General features: G+C 38.6%; 2 protein-coding genes across 11 annotated transcripts in view; both read left to right on the top strand.

Annotated features, from left to right (window-relative positions):
• The window catches only part of LOC105686048 (protein sprint), a 102,580-nt gene extending 84,633 nt beyond the window's left edge, over window positions 1-17,947 (top strand). For 7 of the 10 annotated variants that reach the window (XM_025746818.2, XM_025746817.2, XM_025746823.2 and 4 more), the window contains 15 exons: window positions 3,568-3,697; window positions 6,492-6,683; window positions 8,798-8,982; window positions 9,126-9,304; window positions 9,390-9,467; window positions 9,565-10,166; window positions 10,265-10,955; window positions 11,053-11,523; window positions 11,598-11,739; window positions 12,124-12,362; window positions 14,693-15,150; window positions 15,238-15,369; window positions 15,447-15,689; window positions 15,827-16,019; window positions 16,101-17,947. In XM_025746818.2, the coding sequence (XP_025602603.1) occupies window positions 3,568-3,697; window positions 6,492-6,683; window positions 8,798-8,982; window positions 9,126-9,304; window positions 9,390-9,467; window positions 9,565-10,166; window positions 10,265-10,955; window positions 11,053-11,523; window positions 11,598-11,739; window positions 12,124-12,362; window positions 14,693-15,150; window positions 15,238-15,369; window positions 15,447-15,689; window positions 15,827-16,019; window positions 16,101-16,204 (4,039 nt within the window). In that variant the 3' untranslated portion in view covers window positions 16,205-17,947. The remainder of the gene's footprint in view (window positions 1-3,567; window positions 3,698-6,491; window positions 6,684-8,797; window positions 8,983-9,125; window positions 9,305-9,389; window positions 9,468-9,564; window positions 10,167-10,264; window positions 10,956-11,052; window positions 11,524-11,597; window positions 11,740-12,123; window positions 12,363-14,692; window positions 15,151-15,237; window positions 15,370-15,446; window positions 15,690-15,826; window positions 16,020-16,100) is intronic. The other 3 variants (XM_048660244.1, XM_025746816.2, XM_012400602.3) reach the window with 1 other exon arrangement.
• A 347-nt stretch (window positions 17,948-18,294) lies between these two features.
• On the top strand, window positions 18,295-24,160 carry LOC105686109 (eukaryotic translation initiation factor 2-alpha kinase). Its single transcript, XM_012400723.3, has 13 exons — window positions 18,295-18,721; window positions 18,998-19,124; window positions 19,206-19,380; window positions 19,489-19,645; window positions 19,875-20,058; window positions 20,127-20,391; window positions 20,655-20,768; window positions 20,847-21,030; window positions 21,204-21,309; window positions 21,418-21,623; window positions 21,717-22,467; window positions 22,599-22,940; window positions 23,046-24,160. Exons 1-13 carry the CDS (start codon window positions 18,573-18,575, stop codon window positions 23,253-23,255), a joined length of 2,970 nt encoding a protein of 989 aa, XP_012256146.2. The 5' UTR covers window positions 18,295-18,572; the 3' UTR covers window positions 23,256-24,160.
• The last annotated feature ends 283 nt before the right edge of the window (window positions 24,161-24,443 follow it).

The raw sequence follows: 24,443 nt of genomic DNA, 5'->3' as shown, positions 1-24,443 counted from the left end.
AACCGGCATCGGGGTCGCAACTTCCTCGTTAATTATTAATCGCCAACTTTTCACGTTGCATATAACAATTGACTAATCGACGACGAATTCGTTTAATTTCAAAAATAATAATTTATCCAGTTTCGCCACGTATGCATCACCATTGCAGCGAGTTGGGGGGAGGGGGGGGAAAGAAAATTAATAAAACTTTATTCTAATGCCCGTGCACGCGGTATTCGAGAAGCCAATTAGCAATGTGTATGCGCATGTACTTCTCTAACCACTCGTGATAATGGACGGTATGAAATATAAAAGAACCCTTGGCGTTCGTGGTGCCGAAGGACCTACGCCGCAGTCTGCGGGGATCTCGTATACTACATACATATATCAGCCGGTTGAAATTTCTCGAGAAAATTGAAACGAATTGCTCGCAGTCGGTTTGACTTTGTCCAGGGATGAAACTGCAATGAGCGGATGAAAGATAACGGCTGAAGGATAGGAGAGATGGGAAAAAAAAAGGGTCGCTTATAATACAGTCTTCGTTCCTCCAACAGCTACCGGTATACAGTTGTACAATGCCGTCATAGAAATAAATGACCGGATGAAGTCTAGAAAAATAAAAAAAAAATAACGAAACCCAAAAGGACGACGCGCTCCGCGTTGTGAACCTGGCGAAGGACACTTTTGAAAAACAAATTGACCGCGATAAAAAAAAAAGTAGTCGTAATAGCAGCGGCGGTATAGCGGCGGTGGTGGGTTAGCGGGCATCAAGTATCCGTCGAACGAAAGGTACACACGACGAGGTTGGCGGGGAAATCGCGTTGCGGCGCCGGGGCGAATATACGGGATATATAGATGAAAGACACGGTGAATAAAATGAAAAAATGTGTTTTCACTGTGTGTGGTTGAAGGGCGGCCGCGGGACCACCGAGCCTCCCCGTCCCTTTTCTCTCGATCTCGTATAACTTCCACGGGCCCGAGCTATTCCGGGCTCATTAATACGTAAAATGCGGATCGACGATGCACGCGTTCACCGGGTACCCCGGCACCGCGCGTCCGCAGGCGGCAGATGGAGAGAGAGAAGGAGGAACTTGTACAGGGTCCGGTGTACCTAGTGGCTAGAGGACCACGTGTTGAGAACCTCCCGTTGCCATGGGAACCCCCATCTGATCTCACAGACGACCAACACACGTACCCGTATTAGCTCCGACCTCGCGTTCGTGTCGTTCGCCGCTTCGCCCATACATATAAATACGTATATCCTACCCCGGTACAGCTATACGATCCACCTATACATATATATATGTATATCGCTCGTATATTCGAAACGCGCGACTCGCGCTCTACGACACATTGATAACCGGCTAGAAACACACGGACGTACATACCTATACGCCGACCGATCTTACGTCGCCGATTCGACTGTCACGCCGTTGCGACTGCGGATTATAGTCGAGGGAACAACGTCTTTCGAGAAATTCTCAAACTTCCACCGTTCCGCGTGTACACTCATCCCCGCGATTAGACACATGGGTACTTCGAAGAAAATTGATCTCAGCCTCCGTACGTTCGAATCTTTGAACGGGGGGGGGGGGGGGGGGCTTGCATCTGTCGATCGCTAATTATATTTATCGTACAACAAATGCCTCTGTGAATATATACGCCTCCCTTTTTCTATTCGGCGAGACACACGGTATTTGTATCAGGTATATACCTACAGTGTACCTCGCGATGAAATAACGCTGCAGCTCGACCGAGAAGAATGTCAACTGTCAAACGCAGACGACGACAATATATACAGATCGTATACATACATACCAGCGTACCTATGTACCCGGTACATGCATCGCGGAGTGGAGTTCGCATGTATTATATATATACATATATACATATATGTATAATATGCGCTTGCATGACTCGTCGGTCGTCCTTGTCGCTTTTGCTTCTGCACTTCTGCTTCTCCCGTGCATTTTGCCACTCCGCTCCTCGCGTACCTTAGCTGCAAAGTTTACGCTGCAACCAACGATCGCATGCAGAAATCGCTTATCATCTGACCTCTGAGAGTTCTTTGTCTGTGTCCCGTGTATACACGTGAGAGACGTACGCACGTGAAGCGTATAAGTATATATATCGCGTACATATATCAACCTCACATCCATCCATCTCTGGGTGTATGATTTCGCAACGTTGCGAACTGAACTTTCTTACCCTCCCAGTTTTGCTCTTCTTCCTCCCTCCGTTTCTTTTCCTCGATTTTTACTTTTTACCGCTCTCTGCGCGGGGGTTACGTGTTCATGGAACTGGACGTACAGTCGCTCGCTGGTCGCGCTTATTCTACTGCGAACTTAGGGGTACGAATTTCTATAGATACGTACGGTACATATATTCTACCGGGGTGTTCCGATGTACGGAGTGACTCATGCGGGAAGAGGAAAGATATATACATATATATATATATACATATATATATATATATATAAAAGGAAGAAGGATAAGACTGAGGGAGGAAATTTTGAGAGAACGTGCGGCGGTAACGGTGAAAATAAGAGCAAAGAGAAAAGTCGACGTGAACATCGATCGCCAATTTTCAGAAGCTTGCGATATCGCATTTTCATGCAGTGGATGGTAGTTTTTACATCATCGCACCTCGCCGCGATTCCGATCGTGGAAAATAATCGATCATATAAAGCCAGAGATATCGTGGTGTACGTGTGCGTATATATCACGTACGATATAGGGGCGGGGGAGGGGGGGGCTTAACTCTTTAAGAAACTCGCTGAGGGTTATCCATCCTTTGGCGATAAGCCACCCTTTGTTGGATGCAATTGGATTAGTATTAATTCGAGACTGAAACGCAGGGTCGAGATTTCTACATTGCGAACCCGCCGCGTTACTCACGCTTAAACGTACCGCACTTCTTATACTCTCTGTATACGTATTCGGTAGTAAATCACAAAACCCCATAGAACGGCGAGGGAACACCTCGTATCGTACGGAAAACCTTGTACGATCGTACCCTCGAATCGATATACACGAGATCTCGAGGAAACTTTGCACACGACGCGTACGCATCGGAATAACGTGAAAAAGTTTCTTGAACTCTATACAGTTCACAGTGTATACCATGCAAGTTTCGATCGTATACGTAGACGAGCAACAACAATTTTTACTCTACATATGACGGGCGTAACAAATTGAAAAGTTTACCTAGGTGTACGATAGAAGTTTACAATCGCAGGGGATAAAATATTTTGTCGTCCCGAAAGCGCCACTGTACGATACCATTGGAATTGTCACGAACAAACAGGATATTATATCTTCAGCTATAGTAGTTTAATGCAGCCATAGGAATTCCAAAGTTATGGGAACCGATGTGTTTTAATCCCATGAGTTTACAGACCCCCCGCAGCTGTTTCTACGCGTTATAGAAGTGAAGTGTAGTCTGTTAATAATAAATTACGTTTATGTAATGTACTTATATAAAACTATCGTTGCGCTATATATATATATACATACACACGTACCGTACGTATTTTATGTATATTAAACATTATAAATGATTATAGTTGTCTTATTTTATTGCTTTAGGAGTGACGTATTCCTGGAGCCCTATTTACAACAGCATGGTACCGTGCAGGTCATCAATTCACCGAGTACTCCGCCCCCGCTACCTGTTCCGTTGCAACATCGTCAGCTTGCGCAACTACATCACGTACAGGTAAATATACAACTATAAATATCGGCGTTTAATACTAGCTGTTATCGAACGTACGCCGCGCGATACCGAACATTCGCTGTATCATTATTTATCGTAATTTTATTTTATCTTAAAATTAGAAAATTAACAAGAAAAAAAAAACCGAGTAAATTATACACGAACGGGGATAAGCGACGTGGATATTTCTAGATTTTCGTCAGCTATATAATCGACAAATCGATCAAATTTAACCCCACAGGAAACGCTAGATATTTCGAAAATCTACTTTTTACTTTGGGGTTCGGAGAGTTTAGAGATTAGCGAATAAAATTTCGAGACAATCGGTGAGGTCGTTTTGAGAACATGGCTCGGACCTGTCGGGAATTTTGAAGTAACGACGTCGGACAGTTTGCGCGAGAGAAATGCCCGAAAACTGTTTTGGATTTTGCAAATTCCATTTCATTTGAAATGCAGACTGACGCAGCTAGATACAGCATCCGTTTATACTAACGGGATTTAACGCGAACGTGAGCCGAATGACGAATTAAATAGCCGTACGCAGAGCTAATTGCAAATCCCTTAATTGCACTGATCCACAAAGTTTGCTGTGGCTCGCGGAAAATATCGGGGAACCGTGAAACCCTGTTATTTATTCATCAATCAATTATTAATCCTGGTTCTTTTCATTTATCCGATTTGTCTTTTTTACTTTTTAAAAATTTCACCGTGGGACGAGGGAGGGACAATGCTTTTCGGATTTTGGTATACGCATCGATCCTACCCCACATACATCACACGCGACGAAACCTCTTTGAAGCATCGCTTCCAATCGGCCTTTTGAACTTTAATCAACTTTTCGTCGAATGTTTTTTTTTTTTTTGTATGTATAGGTACAGGTATATATCTATAGTCACGTTAATATACTCTGGTGTACTTTAAAAGTCTCGGCTTTACAAGTTTGAATGGCCTCTCTAGACGTTGATCAATTTCAATCGATCAAATCGACTTTGGAAGCCTTGCAACAAAAACTCTGATTAAAATACCCCATCTTTTATATTCCGTTAAGCTACACTGCGGATGACGAATCGCTCGTACATAGGTATAATATTATTAAACTTACTAAAATGTCAAAGGGGCTATTCACTCCACTTTCTTTCTTCCTTTTTATTCATTTATTGAATTTACAACTTTGATTCCGATTCAACGAAATTCATGAATTCACAACTCTAATTTTTGTTCCTATATACATTAATTAGACTCGGTTGCCTTTCCGTTTCACCACTTCATTTTTTATTCCACACAACTGGAAATTGCGTAGAATTTTTGATTGGATCGAATTCGGAGGTACCTTCGTTTGATAAAATGAGGAGAAAAAATTTTAAAAAAAAAGAAGGGATTGTCGATTCGTCGCGCGACAATCAGTCACATGCATAAACATTTTTATTATTACGCGCTGCAGTTGCGAGAACGATTTGCATAACCATAGCCGGTTAATAATTTTGAATAATTAGGGAGAGAGGCCGAAAACGTTGAATCGAAGTAGTAGCCCGCATTGTACCCATATTCTGGGAGCACGATGATAAATATGGAGATTTTCACGCGAGTCACCCCTTAAGCCGCAATTCGGAGTGTAAATCCTCCGTGGGGTCGGTGACAACACACTCTAATACCATATTATATTATATTCCTATACGGGCTTTTATGGAGACACCGAGTTTTATCACAATTTGCAGCCGATGTTAAGTTCCTTGTATTCCGAAACATTCAATACGATTAATCCGTGCATTATATGTTCGCTGCACCGACAATAAGACGTCTGTATGGCATGAATTCTCGATAAAGATAAATACATCGAAAATGTTTGAAACGGTTCCACCGGTTCCTTGATTGCTCCTAAAAATTAAAAAATACAAATCACGTTTTGTATATATTCAAAGAGCGAATGTGTGTACGCCCCCACATATCGTCATATGACAAATATGGAAAATATCGGAAAGCACTTTTGATTCCGTTGCGAATGATATATTGAGATGCTTTTAACATCCGTATATATAGATGGTCGTGAAAAATATAGAAAACGCGAAAATGCCGCGCGTCATTCGATGCACCTGGTCCTTCTCCGGTTGCTCGACTCTCGAATGGCCGTCTGACGCTGGAAGATAATGGAAATATATCTACGCGACATGCGGAACCCGGTGACTGTTGCACTTTGCCTTTAAATGAGAAAATTTTCTATCGCCAAGAATTCTTCCCAAGTTTTCTCAATGTTTTTTTTTTTTTTCTTTTTCTCTCTCTTTTTTATTATATACTCGTTACATACTATAGGTAATACATACCTATGCGTATACGATATATACTTTAATACTTTTCCGTCTAGACGAGAGAAAGAGTCAACGCCAATTTACACAATGGAAATTCTACCACGTAATGGCAATTAGTAAAATACAGTAATTAAAATGAGACCCCGCTAAGCTTAATGAAGTACTTTATTGCGGGCACCACATTTTGGACGCGACCTTTTAATACAATGACAAAGAGGGCTTCGTGATGTATGTATATTCAATTACATGTACCACCTTGTTCAAAGTTATACGTGGTAGATTTTAAAAAAGAAAAAAGGGTGGAAAAAATTCAGTCAAAATTACCCTTGAAAAAATGGCCCGAAGTCACTGAAAATGTGATGAAGTATCGCGCAGATTCAGCGAATTTTTTATCGCACTTGTTTCGTGCGTGGAAAAAAATAAAATATTACAACATGAACAAAAATGTTTGGCGAAAAATCTAAATTTCATGGATTTCCGATTCAAATTTTCAGAGCGAAGAATCGCTGTCATCCGAAGGTTCCGGCAGCACGGGGAGTTCGGCCGGTTCTTCCGAACATTCGGGAAGCGAAGTTGCTTGCGACATAACCCTGATCGAAAGACTCATTCGTTCGCATCCAATATGGTTTCTTCCAGGCATTCAGAGGGCTGGGGCATTCCACTTGTTGCAAGGAAAAGAAGAGGGTGTAAGTATATTGTATAATATACATCTTATATTCGATGACCATATTTCTCTTCTTAACGACAACTTCATTCTCGCTCTGCATAATTGTAAGTGTTTTATTTGAACGCTCCCACAAAAACGCATGCCCATCGTCCTAAGGCCGAACGCATTTTTGCGGCTTATATGCTTTACCAAACCCCGGGCGTAGTGTAATCGATAATCGATAACCTTCGCGTTGTTTTCTCACGTATTCGCAAAGCTTCTTTTTTTGTTTCTTTGTTTTTTCGACTATTATTATTTTTCCCTTTTTTACAGAGAGAATATCTTTTTGGCTCGCCTTATATATTCGCGGTCACATTTGTATTCCGCGGGTCGTCATTTCGTATTCCTTGGTAGACCGAAGGCTTTAGCTATTGAAGGTTTAACAAGATTACTTGGGTTTGTGACGTTTTTGTCGCCACGGTATAAAAGCAGATTTCTACCGGGTTTTTGGCATGCGAAGTTAATTCTATCGCTACTATTTGGCAAAAGCCGACGTACGTACACACGCCGAAGTATATGTATACCACAGCGAGTGGTATGGTATATGCATGCATTCATCAGACACACCCGGGTTACGCGAAACGTGGTATGGTTTGAGCGCAAAATTCTGTTCGTTTGGCTCCCGTCCAGGGCCTAATCTAAACGACTATCAACCGTGTAGGAGTCCCGCAAGGGATGTTAAATAAACTGTCTGTTTTTCGCTGCACGAGTAATAGCGATCGAGTGATTACAGTTAATGGAGGTTGCGATGCAACCGTTTCAACGAAAACGTTTTTCATTCAGCCTTTCGTTTCATCGTTAAAAGTCGGCTGGGCAGCGTTATCAGGAGTCAAGAAAACTGTATAACGTTTATTATCGTAATGTTACGATCTCCCACATTACGCGCCTTTGCTAATATTCAACTATACAGCTAAGGACTCGTGCTTACTCAACTCGTTTCTCATAATTAGTTTCATTGTTTTAAGACAAAGCGCTTTCGCACTTTGTACGATTGGCATTGACACCATTTAGGATATTCCGTAATTCAACTGTGAGTTCATCTTGTTCGCGAGCCACGCACGGGGGTGGGGAAAACTAAAAATCCAACACGTTAATCTACATTTCGACGCAGTCTCGCGAATAACCGTCATTGAACGGTGGTTATTAGCAGTAGACGCGATCCCTTCTCGTTTTTATTCGCCTATCAATTTTTCTAGAAGGCTGGGATATTTTTTTCCATCAGAAAATGCGATTGGAAAACGAGGAAAAAAATGCATAATGGAAATATAGGTACCTCTATTTTCTGTCAACGTCGAAGCAAACAATTTTTTATTAGTAAAAACAAAAGCCCGCGTAATCAGCGTGGAAATGGCTATGAATGAGAGCCATTGTTTGTCAGCATTGTATGGTTCGCCTATTGTTTCAAGCTTCGTTAATTGTTATGTTCTGTGAATGAACGGTCAAAAAACAATGCTTCCCGACTCGACAATTAATCTCCATATAGATGGAATGCAACGTCTGAACGTTAAGCCCAGAATCTACTGCAGCGAACTGGAAACACAGAAGAGCATCGATGTGATGCACGGCGCAATCTACATTCGCAGTGGAATTAAAATGGAACATTTTCATTTCTCTTCCGTATTATTCCGTTGTAAAAAAAGTGTCACCCTTTTTAAATCTTGGTCTCTTTCATACCGTTACCAATGTGTCTCATTGTATAGATCAACCACCGCATACTGCTTTTCTCTCGAGAATTATCTACAGCGTCAGTTCATATTTGACAGTTGAAAAATTAATCGAATTATCGAAAAGCAGATTAATTTTCACTACTCAAACGAAACAGTTTTGTTATTTGATAACTATAAGAACAACTTGTTAACGACGGGGTATGTAGAATACCGTACACGCTTTCAGCTTTCGCCCGTTGTGTTCTTTTTGCGTTTCCCCAAGTTTTTTTTTTCTTCTTATTCTTTGTTTTTCGCAGTGCAATCATTTCACCCTGTTCTCTGCGCCAAATGCGTTTACAGTTAAGCACCCAAAGCCTCCAACCGGATCCTGCCTATCCCGAATGTCCTTAAACTGATAATGTACTTTCATTTTCCTCTTTTTTATCAGAATTTCGTCGTTCGACAATCGAGTCAAAGCGACACAATGGCTTTGTCGGTAAGACTACCCTCGGGCAAAGGTCCCTACATCGAGCACTATTTGATTCAAGCCAACAGAGGCCAGCTTAGCTTGGAAACCAGCGAGAATAGATTCGACAATATACCCTCGCTGATAGCGCATTATTCCCAATGCTGGTGAGCAAATCCATCAACATTTCAAGATCAATTTAGATCTTTCGTAGATATAAGTCTTTATATGCGAACGAATCGATCAATTTAATTGTAAATCACTTGAGATATTTTCAATTTTTTTTTTTCTTTTCTTTTCTACCGCCAAGCAGTGACGAGTTACCTGTGCAACTTACCTTGCCGAGGGCAATGCGCGATGCTAAAAATAGACAACAACTTTCGTCCCTTGCTCTTTTGGGACAGGAATTTTGGCGATACCCAATGGCCAACCCAAAACCACCCGAAAGTAGTAGCAGCAATACGTCCAGTTTGAGCAGCTTTCACGGTGGTGAGTTTGCGTTTCATATAAAATCGCATAAAACCGGCAAAGAGTTCGTGATGACGAATGAATGAGAGTCGAATCGTTTTTACAGGAAACAACAACAATTCCAATACACCAACGACGGAAAGTATAGTTCTGAATCTTGCGCCAATTTCAGCACATACTACGGGTGAGAAAGAATTTTCAATGAAATGATGATTCTGCGGTCTCCTCAGTCTATTTGGCACATTTATGTGTGGGTGTGATTTTTTTTCTTTGCATTGCAGCAAATTCGTCGCCGACGAGTACGATAGCGACATCGTCGTTTCAATCGTCGTTACCCAGGCAGCCGAGACCAACACCTCCTAACACGTTGAATTTGACGACTTTCAACGAGCCGTTAGACACGAAAAAAGAAAAAGTTGAAAAAATTTCTCCGGGCGAAAAATTATCTCAGAAATTAATCTCTCCAAATTTGGTCCAAAGTGTGAGGTGTCCTTCACCTGTAGTTCACAACGTACAAAACAACGTTCTCAGCCCTGCTGATACGAAGGGCACTTTCGAGTCCACAAAACATACCTTCGAATCTTCAAAAAGTATAACGGAGTTTTCGAAAAATAATAAATTCTCTTCGACCACATCGTCAAACTCAAACTTTCATCAGAATATATCGCAATTCAATCATTTTTCTAACGCAAACTCTCCGGTGTTACCGGAAGTAAAAGGCGTCGTTCTGGAAAGTCAAAATCTCATTCAAACCGTAAAAACGCCTCCACCTCCACCTCCGAGATGGGCTAAACCCGGGATTAGTCAGAGCCAGAATAACTTTACAGTCACAACCACGGTCACTTTTAATGTCAACCAGAACTCCGATCTAGACACATCATTGGTAAGTCTCGACTCTGAACACTATTTCATCCGGTAAATTATCAATTAATCAGATATTTAATTTGATAAACTCTCTCTTTTTCCTTTTTTTACTTTCAGCAAAAGACTCCATCGGATCCAAGCATGTCTTTGCTGAGTCCTCAGAGTATGAATTCTAACAAATCTTTAACGTCGAGCGTCTCTAACAAGTCTCCGCTATCTCCAACAACTCCGATACTTTCTCCTAGCTCAAAAATCGTATCGAGCATAGGGTCAAAAACGCCGAATATTCTTTCGCCAACGACACCTTCTGGGACAAGTAAATCGAAAAGAAGACGAGATCGAGAAGCTAGAAAGAATTCACAGCATTATCAGGAATCCGACATCTTAGATTCCTATTACAGAAGCTCACCGGGGGACAAAATATCCGATTACGAAGATATCTGGAACACAACCGACCAGTCCAATCACTCGACCTGGTCTCCTAACGAAAAAACCGGACGTAATGAAAAAGTAACCAGTCCCAATGATCGGTTGATCAACTCCAATGAACGGGCTAATGTACAAGAGCGATTAGCGGACCTGAACGAGCGATGCCCTCCTAGCGAGAGGTTGACGGGAAACGAGAAATTTGTAATGAGAAATGAAAAGTTTTGTGGAAACACGGAAAAATTCAGCTACAAAGAAATAACCAGTCCTGAATTCAGTAGTTTCAAACCATTCTTGGATAATCCTGGCTTAAAGAGTCCGGATTCGGGTTCGCCGGAAGAAAACGGAATGGGCAAAAGACCAGATCTACTCTCCAGAGTCTGTGAGTGAACGATTTGATAGTTTTCATTTATTTACCTACTTTTCTACACCCACCAAATTATTCAACAACGCCTCATTTCAATCTTCTTGCTTTTCAGGCAGTGCTAACTCTCTGAGTAGCCCAAACACAACGACACCTCCGAGGAATAAGCTTGGTTTAATACTTGCTAAGTCCGAGAGCAGCAGTCCTATGACACCAGAGTCTAAACAAGGCAGTCCGTTCTATGCCGAACCTGCTGATGCGATAGCTCAAAGCACAGCGATGGTCCCGAGAAGACGTCCAAGAAATAATCCTGTATCGAGCAAGTATCGTCACAGTGAACCAGGTTGGCTCCAAACACCTGTCGGGCCAAACGCAAATCAACTACATCCGATCGATTGGGATGACTCTGAAGAAGCTGAAGATAAAACACCATTGATATCATCTTCTGTGGACAATTTAGCAAAGCGCCTGGGCGTCAGAGAAATTAAAAAAATTCCACGAGCAAAGCCGGTCCAACCGCCAAAAGTCAGGACTAAAATGTTCAATGATACCTCATGGGCTGTTGATTCTAGCTGGGAATTTATCGGTGAGCATTGAATAATCGAATATCGGGATGGCGCTCGAATTCTCGTTATATTGACATTTTGGTTTTTTTTGCAGGAAACGAAGAGGAAGATTGCGAACCTGATTACGATTGTGATGTTGACTACGATGGAGAGATGGCTAGAAAATTTCCGGACGAAGACATCGAAAGGGACGTTGTTGGCAATACTTTGACTGTTCAGAGTATCATACTTCAAAGGTAGGTAGACTAAAAGTCGCGTCATTCTCGCCAATGATAAGAAAATTTCCGTATCGATGTCCGGAATCAAAATTTATTTACTGGCACTGCGTATGCAGACACTACACTAAATACATAGATTTATTCTATATCAGCTGAAGTCAATAAACGCACATGTAGCTTATAGAAATTCTGAGATCCACTATTTTTCCTATTGCACATAGCGGAGTTTATACTGATTACGTATACTAATTTCCGCTATCTGTGTTCAGTATCATTCAGCGAATTGTGAATAGGCCAATAATTGTTCGGTAATAACACCAGATTGTAAAGAGTGCGACGACGAGGACGGTTGTCATCGATATCGTTGATAAGAAGTACGATAAGTTTTTTTCCGAATTGCAGGTACCCTGAGTTTCTGAAACCGCCAGACGCAATGGAAACCCTTGGCAGTGATCGGAATTCGTCGTACGACAACGTAGAGAAGAGAAATGAGAGAAACGAAACGCTCGACTCTCGGAAATGTGGAGATCTTCGCGCATACGACCCTTCGGAATGGGAAACGATGATCGAGACCGACGAAAGCGACGTTGAAAGAGTAAAACGAAACAAAAGCTTCAAGGAACGACTGGATCCACTTTTATGTAAGTCGCAACAATCCATCCCCATATTATACAAATGTCTCCGATACTAGATAGACGAAGCAAAAGAAAGCTATTTGATTGTTATGTTGCTGATACTTTCTAGCATTCGAATATTGAACATTGCTCCTTATGTCTTTTGCGACTACCATCTTTCGCTTCCATGCTGCTACCGTTATTCTTATTTATTAACGGGGGATAATAAATCCCCGATATTTATGATCGTGTGGCTGCCATACACGGTGCACAAATGCATGTTTCTTCCATTGTACGTTGTACGTAACTGTAAATAGGATTGCTTTGTTTGCACGATCTTCCGAATTGAGATTGAAAGTCGATTTACGACGTAACAAATCACGGTTCATTGTTGAGTGAATGTTGTATACTGTGTAATGTCAGACAATTCCGAAAAGACTGTGTCGTAAGTTATTGCCCTAATTGAAATACCGTTTTACGGGAATAATGTTCTCCTAAATATTGACCGAGAGTGGTGCAAGGACTGTCGAGAATTTCTTGACCCCAAGTTTGTGTATTTAAGGAAGCTGTTAGTTATTGAAATAAGAATTCACTTAATCTGATGAATAGACGTTGATAATTTCCGTGAGCCTTCAAGAATTCGTTTAGAGCCATTCAGTTTGCAAGCTGTGAAACTATTCTCATAATCGAATTCGATTTTTCTTTTTGTTCACACTTTTTTTTGAACACCACATTATCTAAACATTGACCCAAATGTATCGTCAGACTTACGCTAGACTGCTGCAAATGGCCTCTGGACTCTACTATTCATTCTGTCTCTGTCAATTTGATTCAGTGAAAACGTTCTTTAAACACCCCATCCGATTGACGAGCTACAATTGTTGAATGATTTTATTACATAACTGATTCGACTTGTTATTGTTTTGATATTGAATTTTTCTATAGGAAGTCATTTTATTTTTAATACGGAGTATCCACGTTGATTCTTGCATGCGTAGCAGGCAAATATGCATTTGATAATTCAAATAATTTTAGCATTACGCAGTCGCCTGTTGTACACGTGTCGGCATTAGTGGTTGGTATACAAATAGCAAAAGCTTTTTATTTCCACCCTACAATAAAAAAATAGGTTTATTGGTTTAAATTATCTATATTTACGATTCGATTTCCAACATCTGCTCCATCCCCACCATCAGGTTCTAAAGTACAGTTAGTCATCGCCAACGTTTGATTGTCTTCCTTCGTATTATTTGTAAGGAACGATATTCCAGTTTTGTGCGAAACTTCGTTGACGCTTTACGCCTCAACTGTCCGCCGAAGTTTTCAATTTCCATTTTATATTTTCCAACTGTATATCAGTAAGATATTTGGTGCGATTTATTCAACGAAGAAAATACTGTCGCCGCCGGGGAAGCGATTATACTAATTGAATCTATAGTCCCGTTCGAAAAATCAGTTTAAACAAAGTCTGGTGATTATTTGAAACTATTGTGTGGCAACTTTGAATCCAGTGAAGCCCAACAAATTATTATTACGATTGAACACATAATTCAAATAGCTGTAGTACGACATCAATGGCTGTGGGACACGTTTCGATAATTCAAAAGTGCATTAAATATCGCACGTACAAAATTAACGTTTACAAAATAAGTTATCTATATAAAAAATATTACAACTCTTGAATAAATTTTTTTGGTATCACGTAGTTTAATTAATATTCTTGACGAAATATTTTTTCTACTCATGACATTTATCGCTCTTCTATACATCTTCAGGATGTCAACAAAATTTCGTACTAATACATCCGACTTGTGAAATTTGTTCATTTCGCATTAATGTTTGCGCTGAAACAATTTTAAGAAAGTTTGTTCGTTCTTTTATGACCCAGTGTAATAATCAGCTTTAAATACATTTGACTCTCTCGGGATTTTTTGTAATTCAGGAATTACTATCTTTACTTAAAATTCTTACGTTGAGATATTATTTTAATTTTACTTTATAGAAACAATAGAGAAATATGAAACTAGTTTAGTTAAAGATCAACGTAAAAAAAAACATTGTGTGTTCTGTGTCGAGTGGCTGAATCATGCCGAAAATGATTAATTGTTCAGTACAAGTTACAGTGGGGCAGAGTAAGTTCAGTGTGAAAACGCGTTACATTTTTCGTTCGATCGGGAAATGGTTTCGTGAAACTTGCAAAAAAATACGGTGTTCCTTGACGATTACATTGAAACGTAAGAATCAGGAAGAGATGATAAAAAAATTGACTATTAATCGATTGAATACGTTTCTTATGCGAATTGCGCAAAGTTTTCGACGGTTTCGCCTAATCATTGCTTGATTTTTTTCATTTCTAGCACCTCCCAGACTGCAAGCACTGAGAAATCGGGATACTGGAACAGGTTCATCGATCCGCTGTTACGCGTTGCAGCTAGCTGTCGATAAAACCACGACGTTTTCGCAAAACATCGATAATTTCATCCAATGTACAAAGGAAGGAAAGGAAGCCAGTCCGCATATTGTGATGCGAAACATGAGACAGTTCATGTCCGGTATGAAGAATTACTTGGTAAAACACGGAGAAAGAGAATTCGAAAAGGAAGTGGAGAAGGAAAGACTGAAACTGAAGCCAAATGAATTCCTGAATCTTGATGCTATACTGGAGGGAGTGATGATGGGTCTTGTCGTCAGACCTCTCAGAGAACACGTTTATAGACTTTTCGTAGATCATTATGCATCAACGGGATCTTTACACACATTGGCAGATAGCATTCAGCACGCTCATGGAAAACACATCCAGGAATTGGGCGTTCGAGTGAGTAAATGAAAGACAAATAAAATTTCTCTGATAACATAGCACTGATGATCATACCATTTTTAACGGACCACTTATTTGTTCCAGGCAAAGATCATTCCACCAAGTGATACAAGTTTAGAAATCATCTTGAAGTACATTGACCGTTTACAAAAAGCAGATTCTCCATTGGATAAATTAGAAAATCTTTTGGCAGCTATTTCAGCAATTTTCAACTCTGTAAGGACATTTTTCAGTTAAGTGTATTGCATCTGTCAAGTCGTTGAATCTCACGAAAAATTATTATTCATTTCCAGGTGAAACAATCTAATTCGGGTCGACATGTTACGTTAGGAGCTGACGACCTTCTACCATTATTAGTATGGGTTTTGGTACGCGGCCGAGTAGTAGGGGCTGAAATTGAAGCGGAATATATGTGGGGCCTGTTACATCCGTCTTTATTGACTGGCGAGGGCGGTTATTACCTAACGACATTGTCCAGTGCTGTTCACGTCTTGAAAACTTTTAAATCGAGTCAGGGAACTATGTCTACATTAAATGTAAGCACGAGTACGGAATGTACGAAGTTATGATTAGTCTAAAATAAAAAGACGTTTTAAATGCACGGAATTATCTGACCTACTACCCTTGTTTTTCTGTAAAAATTATCCTAAATTTTATGTCAACGACGTTTCAGGGCTCTGGAACACCTGACTGCTCTTCAGTACTGAGGATATTGGTACCAGACGAGTTGCATGGTTCATTGAACACCCGAACATTGCCCGTTCGACCGAATAACAATACTAGGGAGATATGCCGTATTCTAGCACATAAAATCAGATGCACAAATCCACAAGATTATGGACTCTTCAAATTAGTCCAAGGAGAGGGTGAGTTTCACAATTCAAAACGGCTAATCGTTTGTTAAAAATTATTGATTACTATAGGAAACGACAATTTTTCTTTTACAGAAACGTTACTTGGTGATCACGAGTGTCCTCAAGAATTATCTCACTGCGTATTTGCCTACAAACGAATCGATGCTAAGATTGCCTGGCCAAAAACCAGTTCATAAGTAAGAATAATGCATAGGTCATCGCAGACGTTTTATTTATGCAATCGTGGATTATCCGATTATCTTCATAAATTTGAATCGGATTTAGAAAATATCTAATAGATATTGACAATGGTAAGTCTTTGTAAAAGACGTAAATGGTAACCGAGAAGGTATTTCTGAGCAACACTATTAATCGTAATAGACGGTTGAAATTTTATAACAATACATACTTTTTCCCTTGTCTTGATTGAATGGATCATGACGAAGATAATTATGAGGTTACAAACTTTTACGAATGAAAAAAAATCAACTTCGAATGTAGTCTCAGAGTTCAACAAAAAATTTTATTCAAATTACACTTGACACGAATTTAGCCCAAAGTTTTTCATTGCTAATCTTGTTGGCTAATGTAAAGCAGTATTTAAGTATTTCTGGATAATTATTATGATGTTCCTCTATTCATCATTGTTGGTGTTTCAAAATTGAACTGTAGAAATAATTGCGGTGTGTCTTCAAATCATTCATCTTTGCAGTTAGTTTTTTGTTTGAAACAAACAGTGACGTTTCCGTTTGAAAATACGGATCGTTATAGTACTGCGATATTAATATATTGCATATCTAATTGTTGTAAAACGATTTCTCTGTCAAATGCTGTAACTTGCATTCGTCACTGCCCGAGTGATAAGTCTCTTGAACCTAATGTGATCCAACTCATATAATCAATCCACAAGACATTGATAAATTAAGTCACTCAGTATTCAAGATTAGTTAAACATCTACAATAATTATATTCATAATTAGCTTTATCGATACAACACTAGGACAAGATTTGAAATCAAAGATTGGTGGGTCGAAGTTGAGGTAAATACATTATACCCATATCCTGCGGAGTAGGTCATGTTTTTTTACTTTACTTTCACATTCATGAATCCATAACAAATTCAGAGACATGATATTCTTAGCGAATATTGAGAAAAGGATGTACGTGATAAAACATTGGTGTCGTTATTTGTGCGTTCTATAGTATTAATTGTTCAATTGTTATAATCTCTGATTGTACGCATATATTTTCCAGTTATGTAAGTTGAATCAATCATTGCTAGAAGCTTGAGGGGTTGGACCACTATACTTTGTTTCAAAGACTGTCCTAGGTGATACAATATACATTTTCTATAACCAAGCAGATTTATAGCAAATTTGGTAAAACAAACTTTAGAGTAGAAAACGAAAAGCTAGCATAGACTCTATTTTAAGTACTTTTATGAAACTGAGCGAGTTAGATAAGCGAACTGTATTTTATTAAGAACGATATTTATTTTAACGTTGTATACATTTGTTTCTTGACAAATTTAGATGATTACTGGTAGTAATAAGTTTAATACGGATTCAACCAAGGCTGGCTTAAAATTAAGGAATAATTGGTTATAGGTATATTGCTGCCATCCTCTCTCATTGTAGATGACTGGGTTCAGATGTTTTTTGACAACACATATATGGATGTGTTCTATTATTGATTTGATAAAAACAAATTGACATTTCCGCTCAACATCGCAAGCAATCATTCAACGAGTCTCTGCAGACAAACTAGATTTTATGGGAATCACGATCTTTGATAACGATGCATCACTAATTTAAAAAATAATGAAAAGTTGGTTCAGGTCTGTTTCTTGAGTAAAATGCAATGTATACTTTGCAGATTTTTACCGTCGTGTATATTTACTGTATCTATTTATTAAAATATTATTTTTATTTCAAACCTTATCTGTCTGTTTTACGTGCTTTGTTAATTAACGTTTATCATAACGATGCTTCTAATATGCTAGTCAGTCGAAATGAATGAGAAGCTTGTAACTATTTCAAGTGGTAAATTTATGACAACTTATTCTAATAAAATTATATCGATTATTATTGTAATATGTAATTGTATGCTCAATAAACACTTTTCTATAATTCGAATAGGTAGAAGACGTTCAAAATGGTACCTGTTCGTTCGGTCGTTAATAATTCTACTTGTTTCCTGAAATCCGTTGATGGTTCCTGAATGTCGCTGAATTTTTGAGATTTCATTTATGCTCATTAACGGCCACGTGCATCGCGCACGGTGCACACTACAACTGGAAATTCTACAATGGCGTCTACTCCAAATCTTGATGTGATCGAAATCCAAAGGTTAGCTCAGCTATAATCACGGTTATATTCGCGAAACGTGACATTCGGGAAAATGATAGCTTCCCGTGTGTTGTGGTGGCTGAAGTTATGAAGTTCTGTTATCTGTCCGTGGCTGTCAGATTACGTACTTTAGGTTATACGACGTACTAGCTGAACATATTTTAAATTGCGATTGTCGCTGCATAATGCTATTCTCAAGAGACTATGTATTAATTAAATGAAAATGTTTGGTCAATTAGAACTAGATAGGCTAATTGGCTGTTTTATTATTGCGTTCATCTTAACCTGTACTACCCTTGCTAACGATGTGAAAATCGAACAATTGACCTTTTGCGGAGAGGCATCATCCGATAAGCCATCCAGCAGGTGAGATGATCATTTATTTGAATATCTACAGTGACAAAATAGGGGATTCCAATTTCGTCATTCATTTCATATGTTGACTATGATCTATGACCTCTTTTTCTTAATCTAATTACAAAGTGACCTGTATCATTGACTATTGTAATGCGTAAAGTTAAAATTTAGCTTTAGAATTATTAGAAATAATTCCAGAATCATACCAGATTACGTACTTTATCTATCTTCAAAAATTCAATCAGAACCTACTTCAATAGATTAATTTTTCTACATATATTGCAGTCTCGTGTTCATTAGTACATTGGATGGCAAAATATCAGCATTGGATGCTGCTGGTAATGGAGAAGCGAAATGGACCTTGGAAATAGGCGACAGTCCAATGATATCATCTAACATTCATCGACGAGAAGTGCGGAAAGAGTTTGGAAACATGTCTACACAATTAAACTATTTATACTCCGATTGGTGATTGATCAAACTTTATTTTCAGTTGAACAACAACGGCCAATGGGTGAGACTGATTCCTTCGCTAAATGGTGGGCTCTACAAATTTGATGGGGAAAATATCGAAGCGATACCTCTTAATTCTGACAATCTCCTTCAGTCATCCTTTCGATACACCGATGATTTAGTATTCTCGGGAGGAAAGGAAACTAAATCTTATGGTATGACTTTTTTTCAAATGAACCTTACATTTTTTAGCCATCTTTCAATCAGACTTGATTGGTATTAGCTGGGTTCACAGTTAATACTGTTGTTATGCCTCTTTGTAGGTATATCGACATCCACTGGAAAAATATTATATGAATGCAATATCAGTGGCTGCACTAATAAAACAGATGAAACTGACCGAATGGATGAAGAAGTTCTGATTGTTCAACGATTTCAGAAGACTGTTAGAGCTATTGAACCACGCAGAGGTCACGAAAGGTAGTCGAGAAATATACTTGAGTTTTTATGTAATACAGTCATAGAGAAAGAAACCATGTGAAGCAAGATAATTGTTCACAACAATATTGCAAAATAGAGTGGAACCCCTGCGATTTTTACGCTGCATGCTTTCACCAGTAAAAGTTATCTAGTAAACTAATTAGGTCGGTCTTGCAAATCTAGGTTTATACATGTAGTTTTATGATATTTGATATCATATTATTGGCAGATGGAACTTCAGCGTGGCGCAACACGTTCTATCGATAGTTCCACATGATAATATAGATTGTCATGACAATCCCCGTCTACCTGTGAAAATGGATCTTCAATTCGATTTGAAAGTTATTGTGCCAGAAGGGCGCATTATGGCTACTGACAAACATGCACCTGATGTGATACTGTGGCAACATAAGGTTGTTAGCAATTACGCGTAAAACAATCCCAAAAAAGTATCTTTATGAACAATCTTCTTATTATGCAGTTCAATTCGCCAATCGTGAGCATATGGCAGGCGGACCACTCTGCGAATCCTGAGAGTCGTGAGGTCTTGAAACAAGTAGATCTATTTAGTAGTACCCAATGGCTTTGGGGTAGCGAATCTTCACTGAGCCCTAGTATTTACTTGGGCATGCATGACAAGCAACTTTACATTCAGGAAAGTCAATCACTTAATAAAATGCTAGAGACGTTGCAAGAAAGTGTTGTTCAAACGCCGAAATTTCCATGGCAACCCTATCCTGCTATAAGTGCGTATTTTCTTCTAGACATTAGTCTTTTCATTATGTACTACATCTTTTGATCGTGGGTTTATACAGACGATTTAATTTATTTTATTTAAGAGTTGACTAATAAGAGGGCTCGATTAATCGAATGTGTGGCTAAATCAACTTCCGGATTAGTTGATCTTGAGTTTAATTCAGGCACTGCATAAACCCACCAATAATAACTTTATTATGCGCAATACGGTTGATGAAACTCACAGACAGTCCAAGGTCTCCAATTATTTCAGGCAATGCAGTAGCTACTGTCAAGTCAGCAAAGGAATATCAGCAGATTACAGAATTAACGGCTGAGTCACAGACTACAGCTATTTCCGTTTTGTATGGTTCGGAGTATGTCAATGGTATGTCATCAATAATTGTATTGCATTTGTAATAATTTAAAATACTTGATTAGATATTACGCATTACTTCTTCATCAGGGAATGGATTCTACCTGTATACAGATACTGACTTACATGCAAAAGATTCTAAACAATGTAATACTAGTAGTCCTCAGTTAGATGAGTCGTATGATAAAATTGAGGAGCCATCCCTTACAGATTACTTAACGGAGGCAGATGATACCCCTGTACGAGTGATCATAGTATCATTATGGTACTGGTGGTGAGTCTACATTTCATGTAAAACCATTTTTGGTGTTTTTGTAACAACTGTTTAATCTTTGTTGTAAAGCATATTTTGGATGCATAGTTAGAATTTCTGAAATATTAACTAGAGTATTATCGATGTATGTAAAGTGGGTCCCATTGAAATATTTCTACTGTTTTTGTCTCTAGGAAAGAGGTGGTGATAATATCGATCACGACTGCAGTAATCTTGAATTTCATGCTAACTCAACGGCTTTTGAATGCTACAACCGCCACAAGGGAGGCTATAGCACCGGTCTGTTGAGTTTTTTAGTCCTGTAATTGAAAATATTTCAATGCAAGCAATTATTTTCAGTATTGTCTCTTCTCAAAAGTATTAAATTTTTTATTTAATCTTTCATAGCCATTAATTGTAGAACGGCACATTGAAACTAAAGAGGATGACACGAGACTACAAGGGGATGGTACCACAGAATTTAAATCACGTTATTTGACTGACTTTGAACCAATTGATTGTCTTGGAAAGGGTGGATACGGAGTTGTCTTTGAAGCGAAAAATAAAATAGATGATTGTAATTATGCTATCAAAAGAATCGCTCTACAAAACAGGTACCATGAACTTTTATGGATCCTCGATGATGGTATGTTCTATATTTTTTCTTCACATCATTCATTATTTACGAGATAAACATTGAATTATAGCCGAGACTCGCGTGAACGAGTGATGCGAGAAGTGAAGGCATTGGCAATGTTGGACCACCACAATATTGTGCGTTACTTCAATGCTTGGCTAGAATGTCCTCCAATGGGATGGCAGGAGAAACATGATCAATGTTGGATAGACAAGCAGAAGTTTCCACATTCTGAATTTTCTTGTGGATTGTCCCATGCGACTTCTAAGCCTAGTGATTCAGTTTGCATCGACGTACCTCACAGTAATCCGTCATCTATTGACAGTGCATTTGAAGCGTATAAACTAGATGACCACGGAGATAATAGTGATTCTTTCATTGTATTTGAGAGATCGAATTCCGGTGGATTTGAAGAAAGTGAGAATATTATCGATCTTACTAATTGTGATATGTCTTCTGAGAGTACAAGGTCGAAAAAAGATACTAAAGTCGATTTCACCAGTCATACGGATACTACTAATACAGATTTGATCATTGGAGATCATGAAGATGAATCTAGTAATGTTAACGTGCTTGATAAAAGTAACAAAAAGCGTTCATCATTGGCGAATTCTGATAGTAAATCAAGAACCGCCAAACGGAAAACAATCAAACTGTTTCTTTACATACAAATGCAATTGTGCCAAAGACTGAGCTTGAGAGAATGGCTGAAACAAGAAGTAACGCCTAGAGATACACGGCGCATTTTAAAAATTTTTCAGCAGATTGTCGATGCTGTTGAATACGTCCACCTTCAAGGCCTTATCCATCGGGATTTAAAGGTACCCTTCATCCTCAAAAAATTAGCAAATAGTCGGCGCTATTTGTGCAATATTTATATGATCTCCAATGAAGCAATGTAGGTGTGACTTAGAAGAAAAACTACTGACACTTGAATTATGAATTGTTGCAGCCTTCAAATATATTTTTTGCATTTGACGACAAAATAAAAATTGGAGACTTTGGGCTAGTAACAGCGATGACCTGTAATGAAGTGTGTAATGTTGAAGCAGGGTCAGATATGAATAATATATCAAGCAGTCTACACACTGCACGGGTCGGAACTCATTTGTACATGTCTCCTGAGCAGATGAGTGGCCAAGTGTATGATTACAAAGTAGATATTTATTCATTGGGAATTATTTTCTACGAACTCTTGGTTCCTTTCTCAACAGAAATGGAGAGAACAATTGCTCTAAGAGACTTGAGGAAAATGATTTTCCCACCAGATTTTTCTAAAAAACATCCTGCGGAGGTACGTGTTATCCTTAAAACATTTTGTACAATATTTGTACACTTAAAATTAACCAAATTCAACTTTGTCTTATGGACCTAATTCATTTTATTCGTTGCATGCTAGTATAACTTACTGACAATGATGCTGGATGAAAATCCGAAAAAACGACCAACAACATTGGGTATCAAGGCACGAGCGCCATTGGCAAACTTAGAAATGGTCAATAGTCTTGATTTAGATAAAGAACGTTGGCACTTCGATTTACCCCAAATAAGCAGACATTCCTCAGTTACAAGTAGTTCCAGTGGAGATTCTTGGGAGAATATTAATTGACCTCTGGAAGATCATATAGATAGACTTGTGACACTAAACAATGTTGGGTGAGTTGACCAAAATTTACATATTTGCCAGACGTGAATTTTATTTATTTAATTTTCTTTCTTTCTATCAAACTCTTCTTTTTAAGTATGTGATCATATGCAGTATGTTAACGTCAAGATGATGTTACTTATACACTCTATGTATGTTGAAAATACAATACTGAAATTTTATAATTTAAGTTTTCACACATTGATGTCCTCATTAGCAAAATTCCGTTGCAAAACTCGTGTCTTGAAACCTCGAATTATTATGACCCAGTTTCTTATCAATCGTTCGATATGGGAGAAATAACTTCATTTTATTGGTAGGTACAAGTACTTGAGGAGCACCATTGTCTATGCGTATATATTTTTTCTTAATGAAGCTGTGCTAGCGTATTTCAAGTTTCAGTCAATTTTTTTTCTGTTTTCATTTATATTTCTATTCATTTTATTGTTAGTTTGCTTTCAGTGAGTCTACTGTTTTACCTAATTCATCTAAATTTTCCTAAAAAATAGGTGGAATTAATTTTGAACATATAGTTGAATTCATGCTAACTTGATAACGTGTACGTATATGGAGGTAACCCGTTATTATATTTTCGGATTGTGACCGTAATCAGTTTGGTTGCATGTTGCAGTTCCAAGCGTTAATCTATATATCTATCACCGGCAACATACCTCCTTCAATATTAGTTCATTAGCAAGTATAAATCATGGGATCACAGAAAATTGATCTCAAAATTGGTGTATGATACATATTTTTTCTATTGCATTCCATGTAATGCATTCGTTCAGAGCAATTAGAACAAGAACGCATGTGAGGTATTGCCTGTCATTTTATATATGAAACAATGAATAAAGGATCGTTGAAACTTACCTGTTCTTCTCTGTTACTTTCCTGGAACATTGAGCTGCCCTTTGAAACAGCTGTGATAGAGCTGCACATTGAGTTTCACAACATTTTTTACTGGACATGCTTCATGTTGTTAGATCAATTATACGGATATTCATAGTAATTTGTTTATCACTTTTTATTACAGCTCATTATGAACCAAGGCTCACACTGTTAATTCTGAAGAATTATCACTTAAATGTGGTATAGATACACTGATTATGTTTACTATTATTTAGAAATGTTAATTATTTTGTTACGATGTGC

This window comes from Athalia rosae, chromosome 1 (assembly GCF_917208135.1).
Source record: "Athalia rosae chromosome 1, iyAthRosa1.1, whole genome shotgun sequence".
Lineage (NCBI taxonomy): Eukaryota > Metazoa > Arthropoda > Insecta > Hymenoptera > Athaliidae > Athalia > Athalia rosae.
Note: the sequence above shows the minus strand (reverse complement) of the source record. Positions and strands in the feature narration are given on the sequence as shown.